Raw genomic sequence first — 23,677 nt, 5'->3', positions numbered from 1 at the left:
GGCGTATAGCACCCCACTAGAAACGAACTAGGAAGGCCAGGCGGTTTTGTATATCTGGTAGTCACCAACGCTGACATGTTGGAGAAGACTTTCGACGTATGTATACGAAAGCAGTCCATGAGGAGGATGAACAGAACTGTGCACATAATCATCCACAGAACGAAGGATAACTTTCCAGACGATTTTTCCCTGAAACGAGCTTTTCGGGGACAGGTAATAAAATCCCTCTTGGTATCTATCTTTGCAAAGCCCCTTCGTTCAATCTAAGCATGTGCCGCAAAGGCATTCGCTGACACCCCCCCGAAAGCCATAGGAACTCACTTTTGTCATTCATGGGGGGTGTTTGTTAAATGTCCACTCCTTTGCAGCATCGGCTTCCATTTAGAAAAAGGTCGCATTGGACCTATCGTATTTAAAGTCATTCGCGAAACGTAGACGTAGAATTGAGGGGGTACCTTGGAGGCTATTTCCGTAGGTTGGGAATATGAGGCGCCCTAGAACGGAGCCCTGAGGTGAACCAAACATAATCTGTTCAGAAGAGGATCAGGTTGGTCCCACTTTTACTCGGGATGTCCTGTCAATCAGGAAAGTCGAAGAATATGGCATCCAATGCAGGTCTCTAATCTTCGGCATGTACTAGGATCTCCACACGTACGAGCATGTTAACCGCGCAAGAACTTTTTGAGGGTAATCCATTCTGCGTCGGGGATAGTAAGCATTCGGCAATGGGGTGATTTAAGACAGCCTTTTCAGAATGCCTTCCGTCATGAGGCATGGTATGCTAATGTGACGATGGGCCTGCAGCCGCTGCGCGATAAGCGACCATCGGATTTGCACACTGATGTGGCAGTCGCTTCCCTCTAAGCAAAGATTGGGTTGCCTTGATGGAGTGGCCGGCGTAACATCGCATGGGAATACTTCGTCAATTTGAGCTACATTTCCTGCAAGGTTCTTGAATGGACCCCGTCTGGCTCCAACCAGATGAGGAGGTTTTTTGCGTGGGAGTGAAAGATTGTCCTCCGTGGTGCCCATTTGGTTAGGGTGTGGTCGCAATCTTGCCTTACAAAGTTTGAATGTGAGTAGACAAAGAACATAGTCGTCTCCTTCACAAATTCCTCAGTGTCCATATGGTAAGCGGTGTGTATATCCTATCCAAGCATAACCTAATTACTGTGCCGGAAGATCATCTCTTAAGCTATCGACATAGCGCCTCTTTACATTCTCTGGGCGGATATTGGTAAAGATTACAAGGGGAACGAAGACACGTTGCCTGCCTGTGAATGATGCGCTTACACTGGCACATTAAGTGAGACAAAATGAGCATGTATTTTTTCAAGAAATTTAAGCTTCGCTTAAATCAACGTTGTCATTATTACGTCAATGGTGGCGCACTTGGTAGCTTATTGCAGCCTATCGATGGGAACTTGGTGACTGAGTGTTGGTAACACCATCTAGGAGAATTCAAAAGAACAGAACCCCCACACAACACGAGTAGTAAGCCACCAAAAATTGCATCAAACTTACTAGCTGCGGACAGTTCGCATTTTTCGGTTTCGCCACAGTGGACACTTGTTTCAATGACGGGACTGTCATGTGAGCCGCCTAGTAGATCTATTGTATGAATTTATGCGGACAACTCACCATATTCTATCAAAGTTTATTCAAGCCCTAAAGGGTCAAGAAACGGAGCAGAAATTCTTTTTTCCGACATACACCAAGTGTATGAATAAAGTACTGCTGTTACAATTGAGTTTCGCTCCCAGGACAGTGTTCCGGTAAGTATGAGGTGATTTTAACAAAACTGCAGTCGTTCTTTGGGATTTTAATAAACAAACACTATTGAATGCTACAATTTTACGCCATTATTGTCCTGGTTCCAGCTACGTTTTGGGTTTGCATCGGAGGAAGGTTCAAAATGTTGCCACACACGCCGAAGAATTGAACATGGCGCCCAAAGGGTAACCGCGTTTAAGCCCAGTCCTTGAATAGGCTGACTGAGAGATTTTCGTTCGGTGTCTGGCTTTTTTCAAAACCAGTGTTTAGATCGCATATTACACTCTGACTTCCTTCAGCTCTGGCCCTATACGTGTTTTACACAATCAAACGATATGTTTTACTTCTGACAGTGTAAATCGTGAAATTTTAAATGAAGGAGCGTACACGCCAGGGGCTCCATAATGCGCAATGCAGGTGGAGATGTAGCTAAAGAATATTTGAAGAGCACATGGACACCGCTGAACGATGCGGCTCTAAATTCTCAGGTATGGAATATTCCAATGTTCATTCATACATGCAGATATTTCAAGAACGCCGGCAGCTGCTTTTGTCATGGGTAAGTTTCTTTGAACAGATATTAATTTTAACAAATCTAGTTCAGCAAGTGGACTGATCGTCAGAGAAAACAAGTCCTTTTGGACATACTTCCGCTCTGCACGACAAAGCAAATGGAATTCCTTGAAAATGCTGTCCGGGACAAAATCCCGAAACACAGTATTGACTTTACCAGAGTCCTACCAAGAGTTTTGAATTTTTATATATTTTCGTTTCTGGATCCAAGAAGCCTCTGTCGGTGTTCCCAGGTAAGTGTAGATGGATGAGCAATAGGCAAAACTTATCCTGGAGCTGACACCAACAAAAAGAAACTAATTTTCTGGTTGATACATGGCTGAATAATGGTGTTATAGCTGTTCAACATCGTTTGTTGAACCTCGAAACCCGCCCGCTAACTGTAGCTTTTATATTATCTTGTGGGTAAAAGACCAACCATTTCCCATGTTCTGTATTTGTGAACGACCGACAAACATCCGGGTTTCGTAGTACTTGGTGTCATTTTTCAACAAAATTTCCAGCAATAATTTCGGATTCTGCTATTCTGATTCTATGTTACTGTGTGTCTGTGGGAGTTAAAAGTTCTACGACATTCCCAACGTCAGTAAATTTTTTTTCTGCAATCGGTAACTAGAGTTCCGTCCCAGTAGGTCGTATGTTATCTTGCAGTTAAATAGCGAGTACACCTCTAAGGGCTATACCACTTTGCAATTCTGTGGCTATATAACTAATCACCACTGAACCTTCGTGGCAGATTAACCTTAAACGATTTCCACGTTTCTGACGGTAATTTGGCGGTCATATAAATGCTATCCGGTAGGTAAGCTAACTCGACGTCATTAATGTGTGCCCGAAAAACAACCGTTGTATAACGTTTTTTATCGTCGTACACTATGAAAATCAGCGGATCTTATACTGCTAGTAAATAATGATCACATGCTCAAATAATTGTGCAGCAGCTTTCTACCTGCTCGCGCCAGATGCTGCACGTGTAAGCACATCAAGCTTCTGGGATAAACCGTCTTTAGACCACCGAAAATGCCATAGCCGCCGTGTGGCGGACATATTGCTCGGTCACTCATAAACACAGAACAGGCAGAGTACCATGACATGTAGACCGCAGGCCAAAGTGGCCGGTATAACAGCTATTTGCCGGTGGCAATCGAAACAGCAGCTCCAGTGTCCCCCTTCATTAAATTCAACTGAGACGAAAATTCGGCACATAAAAATAAAAGAAGTTACACAACTGAATGTTAGATCTGGGCTTTCGGTCTGAATGAAGGAGATTTAACGGGATCATGACGTCTGAAACAATGGTGAAATATTAGGAAATGCATAGAAAGTTGCAAGGCTGGCATCAGCGTCCCTGGTGTACAAGCGGTAGCATGCAACTCGCTTACTCGCGCGCACCTTCTGGGTTAACCAGCGCTGCATGTAGCCGAATCAATGTGCCTATCTTCTCAGTTTAGTATGTGCAGATTTTGAACTTCAATTTGGCTACAGTTAGTTAAAAATACAGGACAAAGTTTTATTTCAAATTTTGGCTTGCCACTATTCGACTACGTACCAGCCAATGGATCACTGGTTTATAAAAAAAACTATAAACGACCTTGTCAGGAAGATTTTGCGCGACATGTGAAGCCCTCTGATGAATGGGTCAATCAATCCATAAGTGGAGGGCAGGTGCTCACCTACCTTGTGAGTTCCATTGCATCCCTCGTCCAGACGAACTGTTTGCCATAGCAACGGGGATACTCTTCGACGTTTTTTTTCGACCAGCCACTCTCTACTTAGAAGACTCCATGAGGAAAAGGACGGTCCGTCAGAAGCTTAAAATTTGGAAGCCTCTAAATAGGACTCGGTTTTGTGATTGAAAAGCCGGGGAGAACTGTACAGCTGTGTTGTTCTTGTTGATAAGCATCCGTAGTGTGCTCCGCTTCATGGGGTTGCAAATTTCACGACTTGGGGATGGATCGCGATGTGGTTTTAAGAAATACGAGTTTATCACCCTGATGTGGAAAGATGATCGAGAGTGCATAATTCTAATTGAGAGATGGCGGGTTCAAAACTGGAATGTTTTGGGATGCACACTGCTGATTATTTTCAGTAAGGATAAAGAATGAAATACCATGCGTAAATTTTGGCTTCTGGTCTAGAGAATAATTGGAAGACCTCACGTGTTGAAATAAATCGCATTCATAGACTTCTTGAAAATCATCATTATCATCAACGACAGCATGACATCCATCATCAACACCAATGCTTCACTGCCGTACAGCCATGACTTATTTGAAAGCCTTATTGTAAAGAGGAGAATAAAGGTGGATGGGGGAGGGACTTAGTGGATTTCTGTTTCCATCCTTGAGGGTGGGTCGCACACGCTGCCAAGCAAAATGTGTATTGCTTCAGGGGTAGCTACAACAGGATAGAATTTCATGCTGGACTTACTCTACCAAACGTGAACCCTGAGTTGTGTATTTTTGAACGAGAACGTGCAATCGTCAGAAAGTATCTTTAAGGTTTTACGTCCTAACGGAGAAAATGTTGGCACAAAATGAGCCTAGAGGTGGATAAGGAATTGCTTTCATCACAACTAGGTCAAGGTTGTGTGCATACATTAAATTGGAACTGGCAAAAGGTGGGGCGGGGTTTACCTTTTCGCACATGCACTTTTTGCATTAGTGGCGGGGCTTATCTGGAAAAGATCCGACAGGAGTCCGTTATGACTACCTTCAAGACGTTTCGTCACAGGACGAGTTAGGCATGTCGAATCCCGCTTATGAAACCGTGTTGTCGGTATTGTCTTGAAATGTTGTCCGCCCTCATGCCCCAAAGTTGTGATCCTGTTCAAGGCATGTGGTTCTGCAACGTTATGAAAAAATTCGCGAAGATTTTTCACTAGCAACGAACCATTATTGATTAGTTGGCTCCGGGCCTTGAGATCAATGTACCAGTGTTCGTGCCGGATGAATTAGGTGGAATCTCAAATAGGTTCAGTCTCAAAACAATAATCAGCCTCCAGAACGGCTAATTGACCGGTTTAAAGTATCCATCTTGTTCGATGTAGTTTTGACAGTCAACATGTGAGGTTAATGTTTGGGCCACGTATGAAAAAACGATTCTCCTGATGCACTAGTTTTGTTTTAATTGTTTTTGGGGAAGAACTTCCATTACCAGTCAAATCCACTTCACCAGTTTGTACTTGCATTTCAAGGTCATCTATCAGTTGTAAGTTACCATGCTCATTAGAATAAGAAAGAAGTGTATTTTACTAATTTCGTGCAGTTTGGGTTCAAGTAGAACATAAGGTTGACGGAAACTCGGAGACTGTGCCTACCTGATGACACCCAAGAAGAGCAAACCGGTCATGGATGTCGGGGTCCTGAAGTTTCATTTGCGTTCTTGCTGAATTTCACTAAGAAGCACGCCAGTAGGTGACGGCTGACAGTCAGCTTACTCAATTTGTATGACAACTCTAAGGCGGTTTCACCGATAGCGCCTCCACTGAACCGTTTCTCTGTGCCGCTAGATCGCAGTTGTGCCAAAGGTGACATAGCATTTGGACGATTGCTAATGGATAGCCGGTAGCACGTATGTTGCACGGATCAGAAAACGTTGCAGTAAACTCATGATCACGGGGAAAGTGAGCTCATGGAGTGAACTGCATCTCCGTGAATGTACAGGATGATTGCTACCGTACGTACATCGTTATCTTTTGCCAGGTATGGTTTTATTCTTCTGTTCATAAGAGCCATTCGTAACCTGAATTTGGCTAGACAACCAGGTGTGGTCACCTAGATTAAAAAAATGGGTTTGTTTCGAAAAAAAAACGTTCTCACAGTCAGAACCAGTATTCCCATGTGTCAAAGGAGTATATTAATATTAGATTGAATTCCCTGATGCCTGTATGTTGCACCGGAAAAATCTAAGAGGATGAAAAAATTGATTATGAATCAGAAGTTTACCAATACTTGCAATGCGATATCATTGGTGGTTGATCAGGTGACCGTTGATGAGTTCGTTGAGCTTGGCAAATAGCTTACTAACGATCGGTCACTAATTGAGCCGATATCACCATTACCGCTCACTGGTGAACAAACTTTTGCAAGCTAATTGTCAACCTTAGCGAAAAAAGTAACGGAAACCTGATCAATCAACTGGGCTACGAATACTTTGGTAGATTCCTATTATGTTCTTTATGTAGGATATCAAATTGACTGAAACAAAAGCTACGTGACCTGATAATCTTCGTGAGTGGCGAAATTGGCGGTGGACTGTGCAGCAATTTTCATTCACCCTACAAGATTGCCATGTTTGACAGGCATAATTTCCTTATCTCCCAAAACGAGGAGACCCCTCTGAGAAAGCGGCACCTAAAGCCCAATGTCCGAGCCTCAAGGAATTTCCGAACAAAGAGCTATTTTTGACACATTTTGGGCCTCGTTCGTTTTCGACTGGCTACTATTTCACATGAATAGGTTCATATTAAGCGGCAAATCGACCAAATGTCCAGAGGGCCAAACTCCCGTAAGATATGTTTGAATAGACTTGCAACAGTCCTCTTCAGGAATGTATTGCCAGCTGTGCTTAAGCGCCTTGATAACCAACTTATTGTTGTGTTACCTTGTAATTACGCAATGTACAGACGTTTCGGTTATGTACGAAGGTCCGTCATCATCATCATCATCACCATCATCATCGTCATCATCATCATCATCGACAGCATGACATCAGTGCTCATCACCGATACCTCACTGCCGTACAACCATGATTTATTTGAAAGCCTTATTGTGGAGAAAAGAATAAAAACACATGGGGAAGGGACTTATTGCTAGCTTACCACAATCATTCCGAGGTGCCGACAACTCCAAATACGTATTCAGGGAATCTGGTTTTTTTCCGCAACTCATCATATTGACTCTGAGTGCGCGGAATTGCAATGAATAAACAAAGTGACCGCATTGTTGGCGACGTTATCTGTGGTAGCTTGTAGTTTATACAATGTTCACTGCTCTGATCACATGACTGTTGGTCCGTGTACCTATAAGAAAAAAATTGAAACATTCGTAAAGGTTGACGCAGTCCTGGTGAAGGGTTTGTCACCCCTTTGTTTCCAGCACTCTAAGGTGGGCACACTATTCGGAAATCGGTGGCTCGGCATATGCTCACATGTATGGAAGATGGGACTTTTAAAAATGCGACCGTGCAATATTTTCAGCGGCTGTAAAAAATTTAATCTTTTGCTGTTCCAAGATGTTCCCCACTCCTCATTTCTGCGAGATAGTTTCCGAGGTCAAATTGGGGATAATGAAGCTGTCCACCTATTGCAAGAAGCGGAAGTAGGTCGGGTCACGTGGAACATTACTCTGATGAAGCTGACCTCAATTCCAACTTCAGGAAGTAATTTCATCAGGAATATTGTGCTGATGCGTGTAAACGTTGCTTGGATTTCCATTGTTTCTAAGACCTTTAGAAATACGCATGAAAGTGGTTTGCGTCCCCTAGTTTTCTTTTCTTTTGTGAAACCTTCTGTCAGCTCTGTCGGATTTACATGGAGGAAGTAATTAAGGATGTGTATACCACAAGTTCCTTGGAAACCATTTGGTCAAGGTCATCCTTAAATAGGCAAACTGCTGACTGGTAGAATTCTGAACAACTAAACAACTGTAAAGTTTTCCACAGGCCACGACCGGTTTCGCCTTCTTGAGGCTCATCAGGCGTTCCCCGAGTTTCTGTCAACCTTGTGTTCTGCTTGAAACCCAATTCCACGAGATTAGCAAAATGCACTCATTTGCAGACTAATTTGGTTTTGCGTGAGACTCACCTAGAACCCAGCTGAATCTGTCGTTTGTGGTGCTTCCAGGCTTCTGAATGTGCTGCACCAGGCCGCCTCATGTTTCAGTTGCTATGATATTCGAGATATCGCAATACACGTATATTCGTAATGCACTACTCATAAGGTTGCTGAAAACTCGTCGATAGCCCATGACCGGTTTCGCTGTTCTCGGGGCTCATCAAGTGGGCGCAGTCCCCGAGTTTCCGTCAAGCTTATGTTCTACTTGAAAGCAAATTGCACGAAATTAGCGAAGTACACTCACTTGCAATTTGGTTTCAAGCAGAACTTGAGGTTGACGGAAACTCGGGGAATTCGTATTTCGATTCATACATGGCGGCGAATAGCTTTAGCAACTCTTTAAAAGCGTGTTTTCTCTTCGAGCGTATTTACTCAAGACTGTGTGAACCTTACTGATATACACACGAAGGTGTAAAGACAACGTGACAGGGCTTGAAAATTTAGCTTAGTTTTAAACTTTCTAAAGGAAACTACTCACAAGGTCGCTGAAAACTCTTCGACAGCACACGACTGTTTTCGCCCTACTTGGGGCTCATCAGCTAGGCGCAGTCTCCGGGTTTCCGTCAACCCAATGTTCTACTTGAAACCAAATTCGACCGTTTTTGAGAAATATACTCAGTTGCAAATCAGTTTGGCTTCAAACCTGCCTTCAATGTGAAAGGATGCTTTGCAGAATTATGCAACTAGGAGTTTCTTCAGTGTGGCTAGAATAATCATGCCTCACTTGCTTTCACGCAGGTGATGGATCGATCAGGTAATCCGAACAAGTTTTACTGGAAGCCTGGAACTTACTCTTTAGGACTCACCGGAAAAATATGACGTCGACGTTTGAAATCTGTTTTTGTGAATGAATGGTTTTATAGGAGGACATACTCTAAAGAACGTTCATCCCGGTTATTGAATGCGCAGACATTGCCAGCCATTGGTACCAAATGGGCACCCTGTTTTGTCTTATTTTAGAAACGATTACTGTGTAGAAACTGACCGTTTACAACGTTCGTGTAGATTCCGAGTTTAAACTGTTGTGCCTGGTGAAGTTTGGAAAATGCGCACTTATGCTGTCTCACTCACATGGCAGTCCTCGTTGGGTGATATTGAGAAACAACAGTGAAACAAGGAATGAACTCCAGAGCAAAAGTCATACTGCATTGTTGAGGGGCGAGATGGCTCAAGTGGTTAGAGCGCGACTTTACCGTGGTTCGAACCCAACCTCTGCCTCTCAACTCTCCTGTCTAGGCTTGGGTAACCTTGCATTATCCCAGCCCTCGTGCAACCTTTGGGTAGCATGGCAGTTAGGCACCGAAAGCGCACGACAGCTGAACGATTGTTTTAACTTTTGAAATTCCCTATAGGAAATATTCGCCAGCTTTTTCTCCCAGCTGCCACCGTAACATCCAACTATCACCTAATTATTTTATACCTTTGCATCAGGTATGCTGGTACTGGAAATACCTGACCGAGGCAAATGAGCTCTGGGCGCCCAAGTGCATCCGTCGCGGTTGGAATTTACTGGGAACCAAGAACATTTCACAACCGGGAATATGGAAGATGCACTATGTGGAAAAAATGATCCATTTGAAGGCTTCGTGGCCAATCAAGGTAGGCTGGAGATGAAGGTTTTTAGTTATGGGCAAAAACGGATGGGTTGTCAAAACGACCAGTTGTTTTGCATGCAGTTTCGCTGCCAATAAGTTTCAGCTGAAAACTAAGAAATTCAATGGTGTAGAGTTGTACGAGAGAACACAGTGAAGGCAGTCAACTTAAGCAGGATAGAGCTGTAACGCCTTGATTGCTTGACAGAATGTGGTTCGTTTGTGGTGACCCATCCTTGTTACAAAATCTGAATAAATCATGCCACATCTCAGAGATGCATTCAAATCAGCCTCAGTGAGGCACTGAAGCCGACGTATCGGTAACGAAGTTCAAGAGAAAAGTGTTCATCAAGAAAAGTGTATAAGTGTACAACTCCTTCTTGACTTGTATTTAAAAAACCGGACTCGCTTGAAAGAATCGGGTATAAAATACCACTTTGAAAGAGGAATATCAATAAAAGCGGTAAGAAATTCCAGCCGATGGGCACATTGCAAATTGTGCACACGTATCGAATGGAGCTCGTCTTGTTCGCTATTGGAATTTGGTGGAGCTCTATGAGTGTATGTCACAAGATAGGTATCGTGGAGGTTATCTTGTGGACGATGAAATCCCGACACTGCCACGCTCAGGGTAACATGACCTCGTTTTCTCCCGTAATTTTAGAATGAAAGCAAATGTAAAAATGCCATTTTTGATGCTCAGGTGCTAAAAAAAGAATGAACTTTCCTTGTTTTGTTTTTGCACGCTTAAAATTGTCCCTCTCATGACTTGATGATCCAGACACCACCTTAATCAGGTATAAGGTTATTGAACGATCAAAGAGATAATAGCTCATGGAATGAGGTTGGGGCATGTAGGTGACATGACGACACTGAGGTTGACCAGCTGTTTCGAATGAATCGAACCTTGATTATTTACGCGGTCATCCGAAAATTGTATGCCTCTGTTGAATCACATTGGGTGAAATCCCGTCGAATTCCCCACCTTCACACTTGGGTTAGGAGGGGAAATTGGCACTGTGCGTGCTGAATTCCCGAAGACAACTCGAAGATACCGTGGGACATAACCACAAGGGGTTGTCACTAGAGGCCTTGGAGTGGACAAACAGTGCATTTCTGAGGACGTGGTATTGAACAGTGCACAGGCTGATTTTAAGTCAGGCGTTGTTAGGTCTGCTTCACTCTCGATGTAAAACGGTCCCTAATCGGATGGCTTCTGTGACTGTGACTTCAAAGTTCACATCGGTTGTGGCGGTTCATTGTCATTCAGGTTTAAAGTTAGTGGTTCACGTGTCGACCGGTTCACAGAGCAGACAAATTCATACCTGGGCTTTTTATCATACTGTTAGGTACTGGTCGCCCGGGGTTCGACACAAGAAACAACTGTCGTTTTGTTTACGAGTTGGTGTTTCAATTGAATTGGAAATTTGAGTTATGTGGCTTACTCGAAAACTTCATTTGGCTCCCCCAACAAAACGGGATAATTTTTGTGATGAGGCCCACAACAATGTGAGGAAATAGTGCTTTTGTCTGAATTTACGCATCGTCTATCCTCTGGATGTTGCCCATTTCAGTGAAAAATTTGGGCGAAAAGATTCCTGGATCCCTGTACCACCAATGCTCATGACATCATCAGTTTGGTTTGGGCAGAGGCGTCGTGAGCCACAATTTAGAGGATACATTCATTGAAGTTGACCGCGTTTTAAAAACAGTGATTGTGAACTCCCTAATTTCCTTCTTGATAATCAAGAAGGAGGAAGGTGCGAGTTGGACCAAGTGGTTAGAGCGCCGCGAATTTACTGACGGGAAGGTCGGTGGTTCGAACCCGACCTCTGCCTCTCGACTTCCCCTGTCTAGGCTTGGGCAACCTGGCAGTATCCCAGCCCTCGTGCCTCTTTCGTGTGGCATGGCAGCGAGGCACCGAAAGGGTGCTACAGCTAAACGATCTTGATAATCATGCCTGGGATGAGACGGTCTAGACCTTAGCAACTTGAGGGAAAGCAGACCTGAATTGGGGGATAAACCCAACCCAGGCACTAGTAAAGGACTCTCTTGGTAATCGCATGAACTGGCGTCAAGGCAAAAGCGTTTCCGAAACGTGGGTTTCTCATGCAAATCAACTAAAAGAAGCTTATTCACAACCCACTCAGAGGTTGAATGCATTATCTCCGAACATTTTGATAAGACACCTAGACATAAACAGAGGAAGGACAACCGACACTCAGGTTGCAAACCGGCTGTCAGAAGCGCCTGTATATCGACGATCACAAAGGACGACACGCAGAGTAATGCCAGTGACAGAGACTCAAGTTCAAAGGGGAGATATTAGGAGGACCGTCTCCAAACATAACGGGACTACATAACAGCCAGTGAAATAAGCGCTTTTATTGAGACAGATTTCATTGGTTGTGCTTCATTCGTTCTTGACAAATGAGTTGTATTCTTAGTATCACTTTTTTGACCCACTTGTACATGACAGTGATCAACAGATCAGACGGATCGCACATTGATTGACTTTTTCTGGTTTGGTCAAACGCATCAGGCGATTAAGTGGCTATTCAGACCGGGGTTAACCGTAAAAAAGGACTGTGGTCCTCAATACCAGGGAACGAGCGACAGGGTAGCAGAAAGGTGTTATGATTCACAGGCATAAGTCACGCTACTCATGAGTAGCCAAACAACATTTCGCGCATTTGACTACACCTTTTGTTTGGACAGCAACATACACAAGTGATTTTAAAGACGGAAGCTTAGAACCAAACACAAAGTGAAACTGGATTTTCCAAAGGTTTCGATACCAAACCAGCGTGTCTCCCCAACTCGATACCTTGAAGGAAAATGCGAACGTATCACCATTCTGAGAACGGTTCTTGGTCTATACCATACCAAACTGAATGCACCCACTTTGAACGACTCAATTGTGAGAAATCGGACAACTTTTCATTCTTTTTTGTGATGTGGACCCCGCGGAATGTTGCTGAACCACTGCAAAAATGCACCCAGGGAACTAATTCTAAAGTAATCAAACTGGACACTGGAACCACACACCATTGTATATGCGCGGAACGTTATAGGAGCTACAAGGTAGGTTTCAGCAAGATTAGGAGGACGTCCTATCAAATTTCTACCTCGTTCAAGACCTAATCACCATTAATATAGGTGAATATCTAGTTGTCTGACATCTAACTGCATCGCGGTCTGTTCTGTGGAACGGGAAGATATCCTCGCCTCTCGTATTCTCAGAGGCATGTGATCAGACTTCTAGTGTTGCATAAATGAGTAGACGGTGTTCCAATGAACTGCCCTTTTATGCCCTTTTTTCTAAAAAAAGGTCAAAAAGCAGCTACGCCTGTACAAAATTTTGACTGGCTTCATCTGTAACGACTCAGGAAGTGCTCCGAAGCTACTCACTCAAACGTGGTGCGTCCAAACACTAAGTTTACGGTTGAAACAGCAAAAGAAAAAACACATGGTTCCCTTGAAACGCATGTTTGTCAAGACCCGGGTCTATGAACAGGTGACATTGGTCCAACCCTGGGAGGGCTCTGGAACAAATCTGGTGTAGTGGTGAATTCGAGGCCGAATCGGGGTGCTTTCGTACTGGCTATAAAATGGATAGAGATTCAAGCACTTTTCAAGAATTTCACATTCACTTCACGACAAATTTGTTTCCGTCCGCAAAGTGCACTAGTTTTGCAACCAAAATAATTTCACAGTTGCTTCAACTGTGAATTACGTTTTTTTTCCGGGTGTTCTACACCTGGAATGCCTGTTTTCGCAGTAAAGGTAGCTCACTAAGTTCTGTCACCTAAAACTGCATCTGGAAAGATTTTTTGCATGCGTGGAAGAAGACGCGGTTCGCAAACTTTACCAAAGTTGTTGCCCTTAGCTGCTGGTAAGCGCCCTAGTACATAACGAATGAACCATCTGTTACCGGTCAAAATATTTTTCTCGCAGAATAAAACTCCAAGAGTTTTTCGACGGAAAAATTACTGTACTTCTTCGGGCAACAAATTTAATCATTCGATACCCAAACCGGACACTCATCAAAAAGGAAACTATCATAGGTACTGAATAGAGACTTAACCTTTTCTATCGCATTCACCCCCTGTTATTTCTCCACTTCATTTATTATTATGCGTCCAACTCATTCGAGCATACTTTATGTGTCCCAATAGTCATGAAGACACTAGTGTGGTTGGGCCTCCCTAGAACCAACCATTTCTTTTCATTGAACATGGTTCATTCATCTCACGTCCATCGCCGACTTTTGTGACTTCCCTCATCACACCGCTCCCAGACCTGCCACATTTCATGTGGCTCTAGCATTTTTTTGAAACTTTTATCAACAGAATTGTCTATAATTGCTTTGAGAACCATAGGGAAAGACGCAAAATACTGCAAGGCTATCTGAGTGTTTTCCCTGCCAGAATGTCGTCAGGATCTGTGTGATGAAAATCCGAATTAACCGCCAAATATTTGTACCTTCTAAGGGGAGAATAGTTGATGGATAGGGTAGTTCTGGCCTGCTCCAACTTTACAAACTCTCGGTGGAAATCCATTTATGTAATCATGGACACGATAAAGCTGCAGGTGATCATGTGCGCACGACATTTTTGCATTTACTGGTGTCTACTCTATTCTAAAACAGTAGTTGAAATGATTCTCACTATTTTCAACCCAAAAGGCGGCTGCACTGGAAATCATGGATCAGCTGGACAAAGTCGAACGGGAAGCCAGGGAACAGCTGGACAGTCGTAGTAAAAAAGCAAAGACTGAAATATTGCCCAGGCGCTTCACCCCACAAAAGGATAGAAACGAGCCAGATCCGGGGTCATCCAGAAAACCTGTACCTTGGCGAGGCCCGGACAAGCGACCAAAAGATACCAGGCGACTGAATTACTTCGACAATATAGAAGGAACCCAGGATCCTTCAAGGTAACATCTCAGGAGACCATTTTTATCCATAACACTCGCGTGCTACTATTTTTCGATTTGAGGTACAAAGCGCCAGGATTTCGCAGTTCTTTCGCAATAACGCCACATTATGAACATCTCCGCTATGGTAGCGAAAAGTTGTATTGATTAGTTGGGTGTTTGACACAACTATTTTACAAAGCTTTTTGATCTAGAATATCAAATTACGAAACGTGGATTAAAGAATATTTCCTTACCTCAGCCATAGAGGAAATCACTGCTTTGACAACTTGATCACGTGCCAGTCAGGTTGATAATCGTCACTGATCATAGAGGAAAGTTTGAACGGCAATATGAGAGTCAGATAAAGCTTGTAGAAAGAATGCTGAAGAGAGTGCTGTTCCCCATGCCTAACTCAGAGTGGCTTAAACAGAGAGATGGCCAACCCTTAATTTGGCACAGGAGTATGAAGCGCTTGGGTACTGTTGTTGATACTCGCCTTCCAGGATGGGGACCGCGTGATCCTTCCTGTGCTTGGTTGGAGACACTACAAGATATGGTTGCTAACCGATGTCAGTGGCGTCTTTTTTGTCAGTTTCCATCCAGATCGCCTGAGTGAGTGTCTGGAGGTATAGGCACCTCGGAATGTTTGTGGTAAGCTGGCACTAAGTCCCTTCTCCGTTCACTTTTATGCTTTTCTTTACAATAGGGCTCTCAAATAAGTCATAGTTGTACGGTAGTGAAGCGTCGGTGTTGAACACGATGATGATGATGCCCTTTCAGACACTCAACAAGCAAAACGATAACAAACAGTTTAAAGCCCACCCAAAACCAACGAAGATTAGGGTACAATCTGGTCGAATTTCCCAGACACACTACGCTGAGTGCCTGATAAGAATGAAGGCTCAGGAAGCCTGGAAGTGAAAACTCCGTGCTTTAAGGGAGGAGAGATTTCTGCACAGCTGCTGGCTTTGGAATTTTGGGGGGATGTTCCGCAAAAACTTATTTTCAAGCGCTACAATAACCCAACACTTACACAAGCCATGCTAGAATGGTTGCGCGGAAATTTTTCGCGAACCGGCATCGGCTCGAAGGTGTCACAGGGATGTGTCAGAGATCCTGAGAGCCGAAAGAAACATGTCAGAGCAGCAATCCTCTATCCTTCAACCCGGACAAGACAGGTGGAGTCATGTAACGGTCAATTTCTTAAAGATTCTGTCCAGTAGTCACAGGGACAGAGATCCTGAGAGCCGAAAGAAACATGTCAGAGCAGCAATCCTCTATCCTTCAACCCGGACAAGACAGGTGGAGTCATGTAACGGTCAATTTCTTAAGGATTCTGTCCAGTAACGCTAATTACACCCAGTTTGGCTGTGATCGAAAGCCGAATCCAGGTTTATGTGCGCAAAAGCCATCAAACTAATCCATTTAACAGGTAACTATAAATCGGTCGTGTGCTGGGGCCACCGATATCACATGAATGTTGCTCAGTCCCCCATCAGTCTGAATTACAACTTGCTCTCAGCGTTCTGTTCCACTTTCGGTTTCTCCTCACTCTTTTGCTAAAGTAGATTTGCACAGGGTTCATTAAACTGGCGTCATGTCTCTTTTGAAACGTTAGTTGACAGCACATCAAAAGGTCTCCTTATTCTGTCTGTTCATCTTGGAAAATGTGACTGATTTTGTGATCAGGTGATTTGATCTTTGAAGCTAGTTTGTGTAGCTTATTATGCTTTTTAAGACGTTCCCATTTAGGCGGACAGCTCTTGAGACATTTGGTTTAGGAATGTTTGGATGCGTTTACTAGAAAAAAGAGACATGGCGTACGATTCGGGCATTCAAAAACCCTAATCTCTTGGAAGAAATCATCAGTTCATGGTGATATGTTTCACACAGATTAGATTCGGCCCTGGGCACTCAACATTCGCAGGCGTACAGTGGACAACTATTGCGAATTTTCCTCCGTCTGGATTAGGCCCGAATCTCCATCATGAACTTGCACCTTTCATTTGTAACAAAAATACAGCCTAGTTTTCAACTCAGAATAACTAAACTTTAGTCTCGAGCTTGTCAGCATCACCATCATTGTTAATAGGAGCAGTGGCGCTTCACTGCCCTGTAAATCCGCCAATTTATTTGAATCAAACCAAATAATGGAAATAGATTAGGAATAAGGCAGGGGAGGAGACCTGAAAATACCTTCCAACTGTAGCACCCTGTCGCTGCCTGACTGCCATGCCACTCAACGGAAGCACGAGGGCTTGGATACCACCAGGTTGCCCATGCTGGACAGAAGTTGAAATGCAGAATGCCGGGTTCGAACCACGTACCTTCCGGTCGGTGATTTGTCTTCTAACCACTGAGCCATCTCACCCCAAACACAGACAAACATCCGAGGTGCGTACACCTTCAACACGCAACCAATCAATCTGGATAGAAGCCAACAGCATGGACGCCACTGACATCAGTTAGTTGCCATATCGTTCACTGTCTCCAGCCAAGTACGAGGGGGGCCACACGGATCCCATCCCGAAAGGTAAGCAGCACGTGGATCGTTTCATAGAGCTCGGAAAACTACGGACAACTGAATCTACATCAGCACAGGCACATCTGCCAATCTCGCCCATTCAGAGGAGAACCACAACATTCCAGTCCGCTGATGACGTCATCTCGCCTGACGATAGGAAGTTTGCAGGTTAATGGCCAGTCTCAGTGAACAACCTGACCGATATTCATATAGCCTCACCTAACAACATGCATTCCTATATCAGAAAAGCCGTCCTCTAGTCAGTGACTTCAAACTCCACAGTAGTACAGTTTATTCAACTCAGCAAACAATAATTTCGTGCTCTCACGCAACCGGTTCGTAAATTGTTGATCAGTGCCGCTTCAGTGATCCTCATCTGGAGGATGGCTGAGTTTGGAGAAAGTACTTCCAAATTCTTCAAAACGTTCAAGGTGGGCTGACATCCGAATTAGTCTGTCACATCGAATCATGCTGTTAAACACATCCGAACTACGAGAAATGTCACGTAAGGTTTTTGCGTGGGTACCCAACAGGAGACCTTTTTCCTGTATAAGTAAGACCAGAGGTGAGCAGGAACGGTTTCACGCTAACAGCATGCCAAACTGGTAACGCATACTTGACAAATCAGACGGGAACAACTAAGTAGATCATATCCACAAATCTCTACACAGATGTGGTAACAGATGGTCGCTTCTGGCACTGTTGTACACTTAAGAGTCCAAAATATCCAATATTAGAGTCAGATACGTGAAGGTCACAGCAGTTAAACATAATGCCACATAAACAGATACAAAACAAAGTTGATTTGGTGATGAAAACAAGTCGGCAAACTGCCATCGCAATCTAGTGATAAACCATATAATACACTCGCAGGTTGGGGGTTGAAGTGCTTCTCAAGGCGGAGGACTGTCTACCACGCGAAAAAAAGTACCCTGTAAGGATAAGGTCACGTGTCGAAATTTCATTGGATCTACTCACCACGGGTCCCAAGTCCTTACGAGTAACACTTGTTTCCAAAGTCTTTGGCGCCACCTGACTGGAAAGTCTTGCCAGGTAGGCCGCTTGGTCGACACTGAGTCATCCGGTGAGGCGTCAGACAGCCCAATCACATTGCGTAAACTTGAACATATTCTCCTGCACAAACGTGATAATTCCGACCCTTCAAATGTGCCCTGGTAGGGTGGTCTGATTGGCTCTAATAAGGTCAAGTCCATTACCTTCCCCCTTTTTAGTGAACTCACCGGAGTTTTTGCGCCAGGACAGAGGGATTCTACGAATCTCCCAATAATAGACAACTTCAATATGATAATCGGTTGCTCTCCTTCACCCCTATTGCGAGATTAATTCGCATGCAGTTTGTCTATTCAGGGGGGACTAGATCCTCGGACTAGTTCCTTTTAATCTATTCCTCAAGGTTGATTAGAGGGCTAAATTGTCCTAAGCAGATCATTTCTACAGGTCACTTGGGATTAGCTGAAAAGAAAGGGGAGAAGTAGTACTCTAACTGCCGACAGCTTTTAAACCAAGTGAATAACCAGAAACCAGGAAATATTTAGTTTTCGAGTAGACGAAAAGACTTGTGGAAACTCGTGAACCATGCCACGCTGNTCGTGACCCATGCCCCGCTGCTGACCCCCATTGAGAGGTAACGGGATGCAAACTGTTCTTGGATAGCCTTTGCTTCTTTCCTTCGAGTAGACAGAATTGTTCCACTGGGTAAATAGAATGTGGTCTCATTCTTTACGTCGTAAGCTATAGAAAATGAAAACCTGCTTGATTTTTTTACAGGAAGCAGTCAGGCCAGGTGAAAGTGATCAGAAGTGACAGAGGAAAACCACAAGATTCGCCAGAATGGAAACCATATAGCGAATCAACCAATCCGGTCTCCGACTCTGTGAAACCCTCATCTGTCAATGTGTTGCGAGTAAATCCAATGATATCTGGACCTCGCGAACCCTGGAGGCCGAACTCAAAATATCCGAAACGACAGACGCAAATAGTAACTGAGGCTCACAGAAGGCAGTCTGGAAACGCATGTCGGAGCACGCCAATCTATTCCCGAACAGCCCCAACTACGCCGCTATTGAAGGAGAGCGCACAGGATGAATTGAACCCATGCTGTGAAACGGCAATGATCGGTGTCGCTGTTATCGGTTCAGTTGAGGTAAGTTTCTTGTTCCGTAGACCCTCGTTGAAACACATGAATGTGAGCACAGTTACTTTGCCCAAGACAATGTCTGGGTGCTTCGTTGCAGGTGATTTCCGTCTGCTGTGGACTCATACTGGATGGTGGTACCGTTTATCTTCTCTATTTTCGACTCACACTGTTGGTCAACCACTCGTTACAAAGCTGTAAACTGTTCAGCTTTCATTCAGAAGATCATGGGTTCGAACCCGGTTTTTGGTGCTTCCCGGTGACCAGCTACCCAACTTTTAAACATTGACTGACTTCCTTTGAAGGATGAAGTATCAGGTGAAATATCTATCCAAGAACCATAGTCGGATCGCCGCAATAGCAAGCTGTGAATAGTACTTGAATTTTGCGCATACGTCGGCTAACGTCAACTATGCTGGCAAATGAATTTGGAACTTGATGTACTGCCCTAACTAGCTAAAAACCACTAACGTGTACAATTCTTGTGATACATCACAGAAAATTTCTGAAAATGATAACGGCGTCATACGGTGCAGCTTTTTTCTCGGCAGTATAGTATTACATCAAAGTGGCAGTATACTGATGCAACGGTGGATACTACTGATGAGGCATGCGAGTAGTCTGTGGTTTTCTCGAAGCTCTGCTCCGCATCTAGTGGAAGGTGAAGTTTGTTATGGAACTTGTGAAACTGCCTTATAATGTTTGTTTAAAATTTTATGACAGTCAATGTGTATCGATGAAAGCTCAAGAAGACGCATAAGAAAGTTCATTTTTCTTTAAAAACATTGTGTGAATATGAGACGTTTACTTTCCCGTCCAGCAGTTTGTATCTGTCTATTTGGTATTTGTCAATAACTAATTCGCAGCGAAGGACTTTCCTCCCTATACTGGTGAAAGGAATAAGGCCTTCGCCGCCGAGTTATTTACTAGAAAATTCCAAATGAACAGTTACAGACCAATTGCCAAGCTCGGCAAACAGATCAACAGTCACCTGATCAACAATCTGTAAACTCACCCGGGGTACCAATATTTCAACAAATTACCAACAGTTACAGACTATTGGACAGGGGAGCGAGGCTCTCATATGCATCTTGTTCACAAAAACTGAATCTCCATCTTCTCCTTGAACGCGTCTTCCTGAACTTTCCTGGATATTCATTGACTGTTACTCAAATGCAAGCAAATGCGACTCCACAAGTTCTGTAATAGATCTCACTTTTCAAGAGACGCAGAGCGGATTTACGAGGAAACCTACTACTCGCCAGCCCCCATCAGTAGTATCACCGTTACTCTGGTATATTGGCCTACATTATCATATCAGCATATCAACATTTCAGTCATCAAACGGGTTACCGGGTTACCTCGATGTCCCTTATTTTGACTGTTAAACACGTGCATTGTTGAATCCCTCTCCTGTCCTATCCTATTTTGATAGTACTGATTGGTTCTCAACAAAGGAGAGACTATGAGGTCGTGTTTAGCTTTCATCTGAAAACTAACAGCGATACAGCTAATTGACCACCTGCGTTAGCACCTGTGAATAGACAGAGAAACTCGGAAATGAGCGGCTTCGTGATTTTTTCGATGCATCACATGATGAGCCAAGAACTTTGCTAGTTTATTCTACCGTTTGAATGTAAGCCTGGTGATTCCTACACTTCTCAAGTTCATTTCCACATCACTATTCTAATCAAGTCACTTTAACACTTCGTACTCCACGCGCAATTCTCAAACAGGAATTGGTTTACATTAGATTTTTTACATCTTCTATTTGGAATTGTCCGGTATGACGCTACGCAAAACATATTCGTGAATGCATTGCTTCGTTTTATCTCGGATACTGATCTACGAATTTCACACTGACACTCACTCAGAGTGTTTAGAGACTTCCAACTTCTGTTATATGCATTTTGGGTCAGAAGTTTGAAAAAAATTAAGTTAAATGTGTTATCACGGTTTTGGGGACGCAATAAACACTTTCCGAGATGCCGCTTTTGCAGTATTCACGATTTCGTTAGGAGATTTCCTAATATTCAGTGGAGATTTCATCCTTTGAGTGAAGCCAATGTGTGCGGAAAAGTAGAGAAACCTTGCAAAGCAGTTTTCTCCTTGTTGGAAATCATCCGCAGTCCGCATGTGTCATAACGGAGAGTTTCGAACCCGCGACCTTCCGGACAGTAACTGAACACAGGACGTTTTGTCTTGGATCGGTTGAACAGCAGTGTGATTAGCTTTCACCAAGACAAGGCGGAGCATCGCTCATTCTTCGATCTCAGAAGCGAAATCACGTGGTGTGGTATTGAGTGACTTCTGTGGTGACTACTTCTCAGGTGGAACTTTCACTCATCCTATGAGCTATTCATTGATTCATGCTAATGTGAGGGCCTTTGGCAATATTCAATTCAATATTCCATAAGCAATATCCCTGAAGCGAGTTTCTGAACGTTAATTGCATTTCAGTCGAACTTTTAAGGGTATCCCATCCTTCTTGTTTTTCTCTCGAGTTCGAAACTTATCCGGGCACAAGTACAAGGGCGCAATACATGAATAGAGAAAAAGGCTCATGGTCGACGTCAATTTCTCAGTCCGCCTCCCGCTACTAAATTCAGGAAGTCGCGTCACGCGCAGCACGGTAATATGATAGCTGAGTCTGGCAATATGGTTTCGTTGACATTATCAGTTGATAGTGGATTGGCTTTGCGTCAGTCATCTACACCCAACTGATCAATCAGTATAAGCGGAAACGTTTCCGTGCCCGTCTCAGGTCTGCTCAATAGACTTATTATTGTCACGTGTGGCCTTCTTGGTGGCTGTGTTGCCATGTGTGAACGATGCTTATATTTGCTTCTGCACCAGTTTTGTCCTAGGTTTCAATTTATGATAGGTTTATTTTTGGTGACTCGTCATTCAGATTCAACTCTTTCTGGCTTATTTTAGTTCGTTATGCTCAGCGGTCACCCGGAACTAGTTTCGGCCACTGGAGCCTCTACCACCGATCTGAGACTGACATGCTGTAGTAAACTGACACACGAACTGTCTGACATGTTTCAGGGTGTATGTTTGTCCAGCGGAGAAATTCCAAGCCTTTCCTTCCAAATTCTCCTTTCAATTTCCAGGACTTACCTCTACCTCCAACCTATTCTAAGCAACAAATGTTACAAAAGCCTCGGGTGACTCACATGATCGAGCCGATTGACGATGTCAAACTTTTGTCGCCTCCGCCAAGACGTGCATCAGTCAGCACCGTTGAAGTACATCCAGGCGTTCAGGGGACTGTTGGATTCCAAAATATGTTGCCTACTCAAAAGTCGATTGGAATTCGCAGACCGAGAACCTTTAAAGGCTGAGAAGGAATTGAATTCACTAACATGAAGTAAGCCCTACATCGGACTTGGCCTATTTTTAAATATAATGGTCGGTCTACGACCACTCATCGAGACGATAATTTCCCGGGCAAGTTTACACACTCAGGTGTATAAGTCAACTGACTCGTTCGATACTGAACGTATAACAATGGAGTCTTGGATCCATAGTCCTATGTTGAGAGGGTTCGTTATGCTCAGCGGTCACCCGGAACTAGTTTCGGCCACTGGAGCCTCTACCACCGATCTGAGACTGACATGCTGTAGTAAACTGACACACGAACTGTCTGACATGTTTCAGGGTGTATGTTTGTCCAGCGGAGAAATTCCAAACGTTTCCTTCCAAATTCTCCTTTCAATTTCCAGGATTTACCTCTCCCTCCGACCTATTCTAAGCAACAAATGTTACAAAAGCCTCGGGTGGCTCACATGATCGAGCCGATTGACGATATCAAACTTTTGTCGCCTCCGCCAAGACGTGCATCAGTCAGCACCGTTGAAGTACATCCAGGCGTACAGGGGACTGTGGGATTCCAAAATATGTTGCCTACTCAAAAGTCGGTTGGAATTCGCAGCCCGACAACCTTTAAAGGCTGAGAAGGAATTGAATTCACTAACATGAAGTAAGCCCTACATCGGACTTGGCCTATTTTTAAATATAATGGTCGGTCTACGACCACTCATCGAGACGATAATTTCCCGGGCAAGTTTACACACTCAGGTGTATAAGTCAACTTACTCGTTCGATGCAGTCTTACGTGTCCTGAACGTATAACAATGGAGTCTTGGATCCAGAGTCCTATGTTGAGAGTGCATATAGAAGTATCTCTGCTCAAAAATGTCACCCAGCCGCTATTCAACCGAGTTATCGTATACAGGAAGCCATTTTCAGAGGGGTTCATGAAGCCTAATCGCATACGAAGCAAAGCTATCGGCCAACCG

General features: G+C 43.9%; 1 protein-coding gene across 1 annotated transcript; it reads left to right on the top strand.

The window, feature by feature from the left end:
• Window positions 1-2,177: 2,177 nt before the first annotated feature.
• Window positions 2,178-23,332, top strand: T265_06622 (hypothetical protein; the record flags this gene model as incomplete). The annotated part of the gene is made up of 7 exons (XM_009171935.1): window positions 2,178-2,261; window positions 2,373-2,579; window positions 9,614-9,781; window positions 14,462-14,712; window positions 19,007-19,382; window positions 22,490-22,624; window positions 23,102-23,332. The coding sequence occupies 7 exons, from the start codon at window positions 2,178-2,180 to the stop codon at window positions 23,330-23,332; spliced, it is 1,452 nt and encodes a 483-aa protein (XP_009170199.1).
• Between the last annotated feature and the right edge of the window lie 345 nt (window positions 23,333-23,677).

This window comes from Opisthorchis viverrini (assembly GCF_000715545.1).
Source record: "Opisthorchis viverrini unplaced genomic scaffold opera_v5_140, whole genome shotgun sequence".
NCBI classification, from domain to species: domain Eukaryota; kingdom Metazoa; phylum Platyhelminthes; class Trematoda; order Opisthorchiida; family Opisthorchiidae; genus Opisthorchis; species Opisthorchis viverrini.
This window is presented reverse-complemented; position numbering and strand designations above follow the sequence as displayed.